The sequence below is a fragment of the Nansenia antarctica genome, assembly GCF_963989245.1.
Source record: "Nansenia antarctica genome assembly, chromosome: 5".
Lineage (NCBI taxonomy): Eukaryota > Metazoa > Chordata > Actinopteri > Argentiniformes > Microstomatidae > Nansenia > Nansenia antarctica.
The window spans coordinates 13,716,235-13,729,463 of record NC_137690.1 but is presented as its reverse complement, the minus strand read 5'-3'; the positions used below and the strand labels follow the sequence as shown (position 1 = coordinate 13,729,463).

At 44.8% G+C, this 13,229-nt stretch overlaps 1 protein-coding gene across 1 annotated transcript in view; it reads right to left on the bottom strand.

Annotated features, from left to right (window-relative positions):
* Positions 1 to 13,229, bottom strand: part of LOC308157759 (importin-11-like) — a gene marked incomplete at both ends in the record, with an annotated part of 254,304 nt that overhangs the window by 206,893 nt on the left and 34,182 nt on the right. Inside the window, 7 exons of the mRNA XM_080531366.1 lie at positions 1,138 to 1,185; positions 2,292 to 2,382; positions 6,777 to 6,820; positions 7,632 to 7,784; positions 9,111 to 9,303; positions 9,616 to 9,686; positions 11,930 to 11,978. Of these exons, the coding sequence (XP_080387492.1) occupies positions 1,138 to 1,185; positions 2,292 to 2,382; positions 6,777 to 6,820; positions 7,632 to 7,784; positions 9,111 to 9,303; positions 9,616 to 9,686; positions 11,930 to 11,978 (649 nt within the window). The remainder of the gene's footprint in view (positions 1 to 1,137; positions 1,186 to 2,291; positions 2,383 to 6,776; positions 6,821 to 7,631; positions 7,785 to 9,110; positions 9,304 to 9,615; positions 9,687 to 11,929; positions 11,979 to 13,229) is intronic.

Here is a 13,229-nt window from a genome sequence, read left to right as displayed (position 1 = left end):
CAAACTAGTGATTGAAATGAAGAGATGAAGACAGACAGAGTGATAGAGAGTTAGAGTGTCTCAAGGGAGTGATCAAACAAGAGGAAGGGAGCAGCAGTGCTTTAAGTTTCCCCTGGAGAGTCTCCCTCTCAAGTGAGTGATGGGGACAGATAGTAGCATTGAAAGTGAACATCGCTTTGGATAAAGGCGTCTGCTAAATGCCAAACATGTAAATGTGTTGTAAATGTAAAACATTTTATGATTCAGGAGTACAGAAACACTATTGAGGACTAAATCAATGTGTTGGAAAAAAGATTAGATTAGTGGTATCTAATCTAATCTATCCCCTGGAAGTTTCCAGAGTTTTCAGATTAAGTTACTGTAGATGACTGCCAAAAATCCAGAGGTTTATAACAACAAAACCCAGGATTCCCTGCGAATCGAGCATGCGCAGACATAACTGAATATTCCGAAAGGGTCATTTTCCGATTAAGGTGTATACATGTCACAATATTCCGATTCAAACAGGCATATGCCAGGGGTCTTATTCAGAATAGTCTCCAATTGGAATATAATAATAATAATAATAATAATAATAACATTTATTTGTATAGCGCTTTTCCTGCAAATGTTGCAGCTCAAAGTGCTCCAATTAAATATGGCCTTAATCCGGTTCTGCACGTGTTAACATGACTCTTGTCATCAACTCTATTGAGCATATTCCAATTAATACAGGAATATGGTGTGCATGGAAACGTAGTCAGTGTGTTTGAGGTTTTATATATAATTCAATTACATTTCGACTTGATTTGATTAAATTCTACTCAATTCAGAAGAAATTCCTTTACATTTTCCTCTCTCTCTATCTAGGAAACTCGTTATCTTCCCATCTCTTCAGGCTACACCTTAACTGTACCTCCTGAAACCTCTCCATCCCCTCTATCCCCCTGTACAATTTCTCTACTGTAAAAAAAAAATAACATCCTTCTTCTAGCATTATGACTGCCAATGGCCCCTGGCCTGAACATAGATTACTTTTTCTTGCGATGACTGATGGATAGATGATTCACTTACTGGCTTTGGATAAAGGCGTCTGCTAAATGGCAAATATATCAATGTCAATGAGTCAATCCAGTTCCATGAGTGCTGGTTACTCACCTGCATCCTTCATCAGCAGCTGAACAGGGTCCTCCACACTCGTTGGGCCTGTAATGGCACAGACACATACACAGTGTGAGAGTTGTGAAACATTTAGAGGTATATTTACATTACGCAGGGTTCCCACACCTTCTGAAACATCATATTCAAGCACTTTTCAAGGACTTTCAACACTCAATTCCCTCAAATTCAAGGACCCAACACGGCATAGTTTGAGACAGAAAAGATGAGGCTCTCTGAATGTAGAGGCTTGAACACTAGATGGTCTCTTGCCTTCTCTACCACAGCACAGCAAAACAATATATTGTGAGATATGTGTAAAGTTACGCAATGTGACTTATCTACTATAATTACGTAAAAAATAAAAAAATAATTTTTTTTTTTTTTTTTTTATTGAGAGAGAGAGAGAGAGGGGAATTCAAGCACTTTCAATGACCCATGTCTATTTTCAAAAACTTTTAAGGCCTTGATTTTTTCCCCTCAAATTCACAAACTTTGAAGGATTTCAAGGACCAGTGGGAACCCTGATTACTTTTCAGCCATTTAGCAGACACTTTTATCCAAAGCGACTTACAATTCTAGATTGCAGGGACAGTCTCCCTGGAGTAATTTAGGGCTAAGTGCCTGATTTAGGTCTAAGTGCCTTACTCAATCTCACCCAGGTGGGATTTGAACTCATGACCGATCACTGCCCCCTTCTCTCTGAGACTCTCCACTCTGAGACTCCAGCTCCCAATCAATGTCAGACACTCTGTTAACTTAGAATTATCCAATCTGGGGCACTTCACTCTCTCGCTCAAACCTCATTTCTACTCTGTCAGCGAGAAACGTGGGCTGGGAGACAGGAGGGGGGGGTGCACCCTGTAATTCTATTCTGTTAGCGCTCAACGGGAGCTTGTTTGAGGGAAAACAGAAAACAACCGCACACCAGTGTACCTGGAGAGAGATTCTCTTGTGTACAACATATATACATCTCAAAAAGAATCTCAAAAGTCTTTGCTTGTTTCTTCTTCTTTGCTTAATCTTCTCAACAAAACATAATGGAGGACTATTGGGTCTGTGATGGATAACGATGTCTTGTTTCCTGTAAAGCACATTGTATTGCATTGCTATATGTGGAATACAAATTGCGTTTGATTGGAATCAGAACTCACCTTGTAGATTCTGCACCATCTCCAGCAGCACAGGGGTCAGTGTCTGGCTGTAGTTGTGGAATATGTCCAAGAACAGCACCTCTGTACATGGCTGGAGAGAGAAGGGGGGGGGGCATCAGTGGGGCATATATCTAAATACAGGAGACAACTATACAAATAAAGAAAGGCACCTGATTAGATAAACAAACCACACACACACATATACAATATAAAAACCTGTCCAGCTTGATGGGATCAAGTCACAAACACAACCCATACGTCACTCTCCCTCAGGGGCAACACTGCCAAAACATCAAATGGAGACCAAAACATCAGGTGTTGGAGTAGTATTTTGTATACCCATAGTGTGGAGATTGAGCGCATTCAGCATGTGAAGTGGTTGGTGGGCAAGGGCCCAGATTAGATGACAGTTTGTATGTGTATCTGGAGGGTCACCTCGTGTGCATGTCATGGTAGACCAGACTGTTCAAATCAGTGTGGGAGAGTAGAGCAGACATGGGTTGGACTGAGATGAAGGCACACACTAGACTAGACCAATCCGATTTTCAACATAAGCATAAGTTATGTATTTGAATTGGGATTTGAGTATCTCAACCATACTGAACTTGGAAGAAAAAGCACGGCAGAAAGTTTGGTTTCGACACCAAGGGGATGAAAGGAAGCAGAGTCAGGCTTGAGAGAGGATTATTCATCAAACTAATGAGGATTATTCATCAAATTCAGGGACAGAGAAAACAGAGAGAGAAAGAGAGAGAGAGTAGTTGAGGGTGCTCTAAGACCCTCCATACTCAAGTCCTTCAGGTGTTGACGTTTTATTAGAAATGACTATTTCTCTCTCTTCTATTCTGTCTGGAGTTTACTGCTAATGCTCTCGACCAACCGGTAAGAGTACTCTGACAGTGTGACGACCACTGCGCTGACAGGACATACATTTGCTGTGGCTTTGGAACAGAGGACCTTAGTTAGTTTGGTTTCAAGCCGATGGGGAATATTCTTCTTGTTTTTTTTCTTCATTTCAGCCAAGGGCTACAGTTCAAGCTAAGGACTACTCTCTATTCTTTTTCTGGTTGAGAAAATATGAGTTCTGATGTTTGTGTGACATATGTGGAGGTAATTGGCACCCCTGCATTTCTGTCACATAATGCACCACTTCTCCAAGAAAGTTGTTGCAATTACAAATGCTTCGGTATTCACATGTTTATTTATTTTGTTTCCATTGGAACAACACAAAAAGCCAAATCGGGGGGGGGGGGGGACGAGGCAGCGTACAGGGATGAGGTAGAGCAGCTGAGCAAGCTGTGCAAGGTTAACAACCTGCTGCTGAACCAGTCAAAGACCCAGGAAATCATCGTGGACTTCAGGAGGAAAAAATCTGAGGTCCAGCCCCTGCTCATCGACGGAGGGAGCGTGGAGAGAGTCTCAACCCTCCGATTCCTGGGGGTGCACATACAGGATGACCTGTCCTGGAAGAACAACACAGCAGCCATCATCAAGAAGGCACAACAGCGGCTCTTCTTCCTGAGAGTCCTCAGGAAAGACCACATCAGACAGGAGATGCTGGTGGCCTTCTACCGCTGCGCAGTGGATAGCATCCTCACCTACTGCACCTGCAACTGGTTCTCCAGCTGCACAGACGCAGAGAGGAATGCGCTACAGAGTCGTGAGATCGGCCCAGAAGATCACCGGCGCCCCCCTCCCCTCTCTGGAAGAGCTGTACAACACACGCTGCCTCAGGAAGGCCTCCAAGATCTCCAGAGACCCATCCCACCCTGGGTACGAACACTTTGCTCGGCTGCCCTCGATCAGGCGGTTCAGGACCATGTTCGCAAGGACAAACAGACTGAAGCTCAGCTTCTACCCCAGGGCCATTCAGGCCCTGAACACAGCAAAGACCTAGGTTCTGGGCCCTGGACAGTCTGGAAGGATTGATGGCAGCTGCTGGATTGAAATCAGGTGTAGTGCTGAGGCACAAATGTGTACATTTCAAGCCTGCAAACTGCGACACTTTAAATGAATGTGCAATAACACTATGTGCAATATGACAACCCTAGGGTACATAAGGTTCAGAGAATAGGAAATGTTAGAATAGGTATAGCATAGCATACTGTAGAGTACAGCACAGTGTTTTATTTGTATAGTATAGTATAGTGGATAGTGTACATAGCCTTTATTTATGTAAACCAGCTCTTTTCCCTTCTTGTTTTTTTAGTTTTTTTCTTTCCTAGCACCAGGGGAGCCCCCCCTCCCAAATTTCGTTGTTTGGTACCTGTACTATATCAATGACAATAAAGACCATTCATTCATTCATATCATTCCACACAGAACTGCAAAAATGGACTGGCACATTTTCTAAATTGTAAGAAATAATTGTATTTCAAGCATGTAATGCTCCTTTAACTTGTATTCAAACTCACCTGTGGCAAGTTACAGGTACTGTAGCAGTGGAAAAAATAAGTGAAATCAATCGCAATTTTCATTTTATTGACAGATATAGTAGAGATTTAGACAGGAAGGATGGGTGAGAGAGAGAGAGGAGGGATGACATGCAGGATAAGTCCACGGCCGGAATGCAGTTACATGGTCAACGCTTAACCCGCTACGCCACCTAAGTGCCCCGGCTGTAAACTTCTTGATGACATTGCGCACAGTGGACACAGGAACATTAATATCTCTGGAGATGGACTTGTAGCTTTGGATTGCCTTTCCACAATTTTGGTTCTCAAATCCTAAGCTCTTCTTTCTTTTCTCCATGCTCAGTGTGGTACACACAGACACACAACACAAAGGTTGAGTCAACTTTTCTCCATTTTAACTGGTTGCCAGTGTGATTTCTATATGCCAGTACCTGTAACTTGCCACAGGTGAGTTTAAATACAAATTAAAGGATTGTATTTCATGCTTGAAATACAATTATTTCTTTAAAAATGTGGAGTTCTGCATGGAATGATATGAGATTTGGCTTGCTTTTTTGTGTTGTTCCAATGCAAACAAAAGAAATAAACATGTGAATACCAACGCATTTATAATTGCAACAATTTTTGGGGAGAAGTGGTGCATTATCTGACTGAAGTCCATGACTGTGTCCATGACTGTGTCTGTAACCACGACAACCTTCGGTCTGGAAAGAGGTGAACAAAAGAGAAAATCTCATTAATTTGACGAAATAATCCGGTTCGGCCCGGGGTGTACTTGACTTCCTCACCAGTCAAGAGGAGAGAAGGGAAAGTTGATGAGCAAGAAACTAATTAGTTTCAGTGTGAAAAATAATATGGGAGTGAAAGCGGTAGCCACAGAGAGCAGTGCTGCCCCGCAAGCTTCCCCGAGGCTGTGACTGACTGACTGACTGACTGACTGTCTGACTGACTGACTGACTGACTGTCAATCAACAGGTAGACGAAAGGAAAGGATGGGTAAGTGTTGTGGATTTAATTGATTCTTAGTAGATTGAATAGTAATTATAAAAAGCATAGAGCTTGAGTCAAATGGCTTAATGAGCCTTTCATTAATACAGTTACATGAGGCTAATCTGGAGTTGGCAAAGTCCAGAGAAAAAGCCCCAAAGTAAAAGCAAGAAGCCAAAAAGCCCCCCAAAAGCCCCTCTAAAAGGAACACAGACATATTTATACAAAGTTGCCTCCCTTATGAGGTCACTAATCTTGGTAACCAATCGTTTAGTTGAAGAAATGCGCCACTAGGCAACAAGTTAATTGGCACTGTCCACAGGCAGAATGTTAACTACGCCACAGAATTGGCACAACTGTAGAGGAAGGAAAGGGGGATGGGCTTCATGATTGAGGTGTGAGGAGAGTTAGCGAGAAGAGTGTTGAGTGCACAAGTGTTTTTAAGATTAAGGAGAAATGATTAACATATCAAAGGCAAGAGATGAAAACGTCTCTACACTGTGTGCCTCGATGTGCTAATTCGTCGAGGTACAACTCGGAGATCAGCTGATACCCATATCTCATTGTCCATTTTTCTGTAGGGATAATGATTTTTGAGCATTTAATAAATTCTGGTTAGCCATTTATTCTTGTGTCGTCTCACTCCTTATGTTATGTTCCTTGTGTGTAAGGTAAGGTGCATAACAATACATGAATGGAATAATGACACTTGCAGACTGTAGTGGGCTTAAGCCTGCGATCATAAAACTTGTTAATATTTAAGTCTGTTGAAAGTAGTGACCACCAACAGGCCAGCATTGTTAACATTGATAGGTCCAAAAAAACAGATGCCCAAAACATTCTACTAATTGTTTTATCTGCGTATATATATCATAATTTTTACGTGGACAATATGATCAGGTCTGTCCATTATAAAAGCCTTCGGAGTGGTTCGCTAGAGCGGAGAAATGAAACATCACCTCCTGGATATAAACAACATGTGTGTGTGTGTGTGTGTGTGTGTGTGTGTGTGTGTGTGTGTGTGTGTGTGTGTGTGTGTGTGTGTGTGTGTGTGTGTGCGTGCGTGCGTGCGTGCTCCACTCACCCGTATACTGTATTTCCAAGAGTCACCCCCTGTTTCTTCAACAGCTGAGAAAACACGAGATGACAGAAGAGTTGAAGAGATGACTTTACTTTATCCAATAACACTTAAAACACTAAAACAATCACTATCCCTCTCTATCGCCCAACATTGACTTAAGTCACAATATCAATATCACCGAAACCCTACTCCGTACTTCATCATCACGGCTGCACGTAAACCTGAGAGCGACCATGCAGAGAGCTTCCACATGACATAGAGCTCTGTTCAAACAGATAACACCGGGAGCAATGTGAAGGAGAGTTGGCCATTAGCATCCCATTTGTCAGAGTAATCTGCTGTGTGAGGGGGACTACCTGGTCCTGCTGTAGGCTCTCGTTTGTCACTGATTGGGGAGATGGGGAGCGAGATGAGCTTGGGCTAATGTCATTTAATGGGGAGATAGGGGTTGGGGAGATTAGCTTGGGCTAATGTCTGGGGCTGCCAGGGGTTGAGGAATACTTCGGTACGGAAGCAGGTGAGAAGCACTGAAGCAGTCATGGCTGTGTGGCTGTGTGGCTGTGTGGCTGTGTGGCTGTGTGGCTGTGTGGCTGTGTGGCTGTGTGGCTGTGTGTGTGTGTGTGTGTGTGTGTGTGTTGAGTCTCTTGCTCTTCCCATTTTAATTGCATACGGTATCTCCTCATCCTCATCTTCTTGGTAATTGTCACCAAGTATGTGATCGACAAACAAATAGGTACTTGGATGATTATTGTGAGGAAAAGATAAAAGCTGTAAGACCTGGTGTTGCAGGGTTGATGTGTGTGTGTGTGTGTGTGTGTGTGTGTGTGTGTGTGTGTGTGTGTGTGTTCTGGAACGTACCAAAGCTCTCTGGGTCCTCCTCCCACATGGCAAGCTCCTCCTCCGTGAGCAGGAAATAGTGGGAGACGAGGCGCCGTCCGATCTCCGTCAGGGTGGGGTGTGTGAAGAACGCTGTCTTGATCTTGTGAGCCTCTAGACTCTCTGGTTTACTTTCTGAGAGGGGGGAAGGGGGGAGGAAGAGGGAAAGAGAGATCAGAGAGAGAGAGAGACAGAACAGAACAGGTTAGGATAGGTTCTGGCCCCAGGAGGTAGAATCCTCTTATTATATATAACACTCTACTCTCTACCCACAAGCATCGACAACCATCCATAACTATCAACACCTGAGTCTTACCATCTCCAGCTTATAGAGAGTAATAAATGTGGATGTGTGATGCTGTCCCTTTAACTTGATGCTGTGACTGTAAGTGGAGGAGGTGTGGAGATGTCCGTATGTTTATACTCTTTTAACTGTGCAGGAATTTTGGATGTGTGCCGCTGTCTGTCGTGTGTGTTCTTTGTTTTTAACATATAACCTGATTTCTTTTCAGCCCCTCCTCCCCCACCCCCCAAGAGCCTTTTCTCTTTTGCCAGGCCGCCAATGTAAATAAGAATTAGTTCTTATTGGCCCTGCCTGGTTAAATAAAGGTGAAATAAAAATAAATAAAATGCTGGTAATAAATCTGCAGCTCCTGGTCCATGTCATTAGCAACCCTATGCTCACAATGCTATGTTAATGAGTCTACACGCGCGCACACACACACACACACACACACACACACACACACACACACACACACACACACACACACACACACACACACAAGCGCAGCCTGACTGCCTGTCCGTCTGTCCGTCTGTCCCTCTGTCCGTCTGTCTGTCAGGAAATGCGCACTTATGAATAAGTCAAGAGATTCGCTGTGTGCTGACTCGGAAGACAAGCTTGAGCTTTCCCCTGTAGCTCCGACCCTGCGCTCAAATCAGGCAAAATAGAGTCCCTGCCTGTGCTCCGAAAGAAGACGAAAAAAAACAGCATCAGAGGAGGAACACAGGAAGCCGAAAGCCTAAAACTCTGCTCTTGGTGACAATCACAGCAAGGTAGCAGAAAAGGCATTCAACCCTCCAAACACTAGCAGAACAAAGCTGCAACCCTGTGTGTGCTTATTAACAACAGCAGCTCCGCCGATGGCTCGAAATAAACATGAGCAGTGGGGGGTGAGCAGAGGCTACGCTGGCTACAGCGTTGCAGAGGACCGTGGCATGCTAAAAACGATTCACTTTAATTATTAAACCGTGATTGTGTGTGGTTGTGATGAGGAGGTTCAGCACTGCGTGGTGTCTCTGTATCCATCAGTTTGTTTCATTTCGCCTGTGTTATTGGACTTATCTCTCTCCCTCCTTTCATATCCCTCTCTCTCTCTCCTACCACCACCCCCTCAGCCCCCCCCCCCCCCCCCATCCCTTTGTGATCCCCATCTCCTCTCTCTACCCCCTTCCTACCCTCTATGTTCTTGGAAGGTTTGTAGGCATCGTTTTTGACAATCATCTTGATGAGGTTCATGCACTGGACAGTGAAGCGCTCGAACGTGACGCCCTCCCCCGCAGGCGTGAACACATAGCTGACAGCAAACTCCAGGGAGCGCTGGATCAGAGGAATGAAGGCACACGGGTGGCACTCCAGGAAGTCCAACAGCTATGGGAGAGAGGGATGAGGAGGAAGGGGGAGAGGGAAGAGAGAGAGCAGAGACACAATTACAGGGAGAAAAGGGCAAAGAAAGCAATAGAAAAGGAGAGGGTAAGGCAGAGGAAGAGAATAACATCAGACCTAATAACTTTCCTCCAGTTTCAGACTAAATAACGAGTCAAATCACATCCGTTGACTTGTTCAATAATGATAAGTTTCAAAGCAAAAAATTGGGAGTTATGATCACATCAAATGAACAGCAGAACAAATCCCAGACTGTGCCTTTAAATAATTGAAGTGACATTGAGATGATGGACTCACCACTTTAGTGTAGAGTATGATCGACTTCTCAAGCTTCTCTCGACATGAGCTATCTGGACCAACCTGCCGACCTGGAACAAATCACCCAACAATATCAGATTATGGTACATATCATAAGAAATATGTTAAAGCAGGACGACAGTGACAGTAGTGTCAACCGTGTCAACTGTGAACCGTCCTTCCTCCTTTGTGACAGGAGCATCATCACATTGGCCCACAAATGACGTGATTACACATTACTGTTTAAAGGAGGTACTCTGATGATTATGGTAAGTACGAGACATTCCATGTCAGTCTGACGAAGCATCCCCGAACTCTCAGAGTGCACTCACAGCGCAATCACAGCAGCAGCACGCCTGACTTCATATCTCTGATGGGACGCCAGGGGGCCAAGCGAAGAGCAGGGAGGAAATGATGTTAAGTGGCGACTGATGTTGTCTGAGTAACGCAATCACGGCAGAGATCCCGTAATAAGGCCCAGAGACGGAGGCAGTGGAATCATAACGCACCGGAGAATGGACTTAAATGACCTTTGTGTTCTTTCCTCAGACTCCCTTTATTCGTTTAACCCGCGAACCTGTCAGAGGTAGAGAGCCTGTTGTTGATCTAATAAAGTTAAATTAAAACCCATCAAGACAGCTGTGACAGCCTCTCAAAACGCCGCTCGATAAAAACCACTGGAGATGTTGCGGTCGATAAAAACTCCCTGTGTGGTTTGTGTCATCGTGGGCTTCCTCAGCGACAGAGCTGAAGAGACAGTAGCGGCTCGCTCTGTCCCAGTTCATTCATCCGTTCATATCCTTCCTTGAAAAGATCAGAGATCTGCAACGACTGGATAGGTGACAGCGGCAGCGAGCGAGGTGAATGAGGCCAAAAGGGTCTGAGGAAGTGCTTGTGAAATCTGCACAGCTATCAATCAGGTATGTTATGAGGCTGGGGTTTCAGTGTGGTAGGGGCAGTGTGTGTGCGTGTGTGAGAGTGTGAGAGAGAGAGAGTGAGGGAGTGAGAGAGTGTCTAGTGCTTTTTATTGGGCCTGAGCTCTCCATTAAACAGAAGCGACGCCCCCCCCCCTCCCCCCAATCCCCCTCTCCAGGTGTCCAGCATTAATTGGAGAACAATTCTACTCCTTAATGTTCTCATGGGACCCCCAGAGTTTGGGATCCACAGAGCCTGGCTCGGGGCTAGATAAGACGGGGTGAAGAGATATTTCATTATTTTAGTCCAGGTCTCACCTCTGCACGTGACTTCATACCCTGCAAGAAATTGGTGTAAACAGCTCACTGTTTATTTGAAACCCTACACCCGTCACAGTGTCCCATTAAAGAATACCAATCAGTGCAATGCTAAATCTGACCAGATATAACTGTGAATGCACAATTACACTTTGAGAAATGACTGAATACTTGCATGTTTGAATACTTGTCATCAAGAGTTTCTCCCAGGCCTGTTTGACCACAGTCCACAGTTTGATATCTCTTAATTATTGACCACTTCAAGGGGTACCTTCACTATGTTTTATTCCCTTTAATAATACATTTAGACAGACAAGACAAGACAGAGAGACAAGACAGAGAGACAAGACAGACAGACAAGACAGACAGACAGACAGACTGACTGACAAAGAAGACAGAGAGACAAGACAGACAAGACAGACAGACAAGACAGACAGACAAGACAGAGAGACAAGACAGACAAGACAGTGAGACAAGACAGAGAGACAAGACAGACAGACAAGACAGACAGACAAGACAGACAGACAAGACAGACAGACAAGACAGAGAGACAAGATAGACAAGACAGACAGACAAGACAGAGAGACAAGACAGACAAACAAGACAGAGAGACAAGACAGACAGATAAGACAGACAACACAGATAAGACAGACAACACAGACAAGATAGACAGACAGACAGACAGACAGACAGACAGACAGACAGACAGACAGACCAGGCATTCTAAACAGACATATGACCTATTATTCTCTCCCGGGGAGCAGCAGCCAAGAGGATGGAGGATGGCCATCTCTAAAGCCAGGCGTGTTTATCTGACCTTATCTAGCGTTGCCTGAGCTTTTATTTCTCCCCTCGCCTGCTCAGTGTCAATGAGTCTCCAGCTATCGCCCCAGGAACCAAAATACCAGCAGAACCAACACTCACTGACCCCCCCCCCGCCAGAGGAACATATTGTGTGATAGCAGGGCCTGATAGCATTATGATATTTCTACCACGGTCCGTGGCGGGGGGTCAACAGGGTCAAAATCTGTATAAGCGTATAAGCCTTTTTTTAGGAAAGAAAACAGAGAGAAAGTACTCACAGCATTCTAGGAACTGTTTTAACCGCTCAAACACTGCATTCAGGAAGCCCTGGAGAGAAAGGAGGGAGGGGAGGGGGGGGGGGGTTAAGAGGATGGAGAGGAGGGTGAGAGAGAGGTGAAAGAGTCAGGTCAATGTCTTTGACATCATGATGGGCACATCGCTCATGATTGTCTCATAAGTATTTCGAGCGGACTTTGCGACCACACTTGGGAAGCACTTTTAGACATTAAGTCCTGAGGTGGGCCACGAGGAGGACAGGCCTGTCATGAATCACTCAACACAACCAGCACTAGCATCCTCATCTACCAGGAGACCACGGAGAGGGGATGAAGAGAGAGGGGGGGGGGGGTTGTCACGGCCAGGCTCATGACCATGACAAAAACGGGAGACACACACACGATCTTAGTAAGTAATGATAAGAAAATGTTTATTGTAAACTAAATGAGGCCTATATAACAATAATAAGATGAGGTGTGGTAGTCAGTAAATCAGTGGTGTAATGTGAGTGTAGTGGAAAGTGGTGAGGTGAGTGTTGCATGGTGTGAAACAAGGAACAAACTAAATATAATAAAGAATAATGGTGCCTAGAAGGGGGCCTCAATACTGAGGCCTGCATAGATCTTTTATGCCCTGGATCCTGGAACCAGGTGGGGCACAATCAGCTGTCCACCAGCTGACCTGCATTCTGCTGATTAGTAACCCTGTCCAGCAGGAGTACTCTCTGCAGACAGGGAAACAGATGTTTATTACAGGCCAGGACAATATATAGGGCCAGGGCCGTCACACCCCCTCCCATAGAAACAGGGTCCCAAAGGGAACACTGCACAACAGGGAAACACCCCACAGTAAAATAATATATAATCACCTGTATTCAGGACCAACCACCATTACTCCAACCTCGGCAACAGGTACCAATGAAGCCATAATTAAGAGGAGCAGGAACAGTAGAAGGGTAAAAACAGGAAATTAGTTAACACAAAAACAATTTTAACAAGGGGCCCTGGACAATGCATCTGCCACTACATTGTCCTTCCCTTTTATGTGACGTAAAAATTGATGGATAATCCTTAACAAGATGCAGCAGTTGGGTACATTCAACCTCTGTTAAATGCCCCAACGAGCTCCCAAGATCACGAAGGGACTCTGAATTTTTCAATCTTCCAGTCAACAACTCCTGGTCGGGACTGGATAGGCCATCCTCCTCAGGCTCTGCCACCACCTGAGGGGAATCCCCTACTGTACTGGCTACACACGCCGGACGAACAGGAACTGACGCCTGCTCCACAGAATCAGACACAC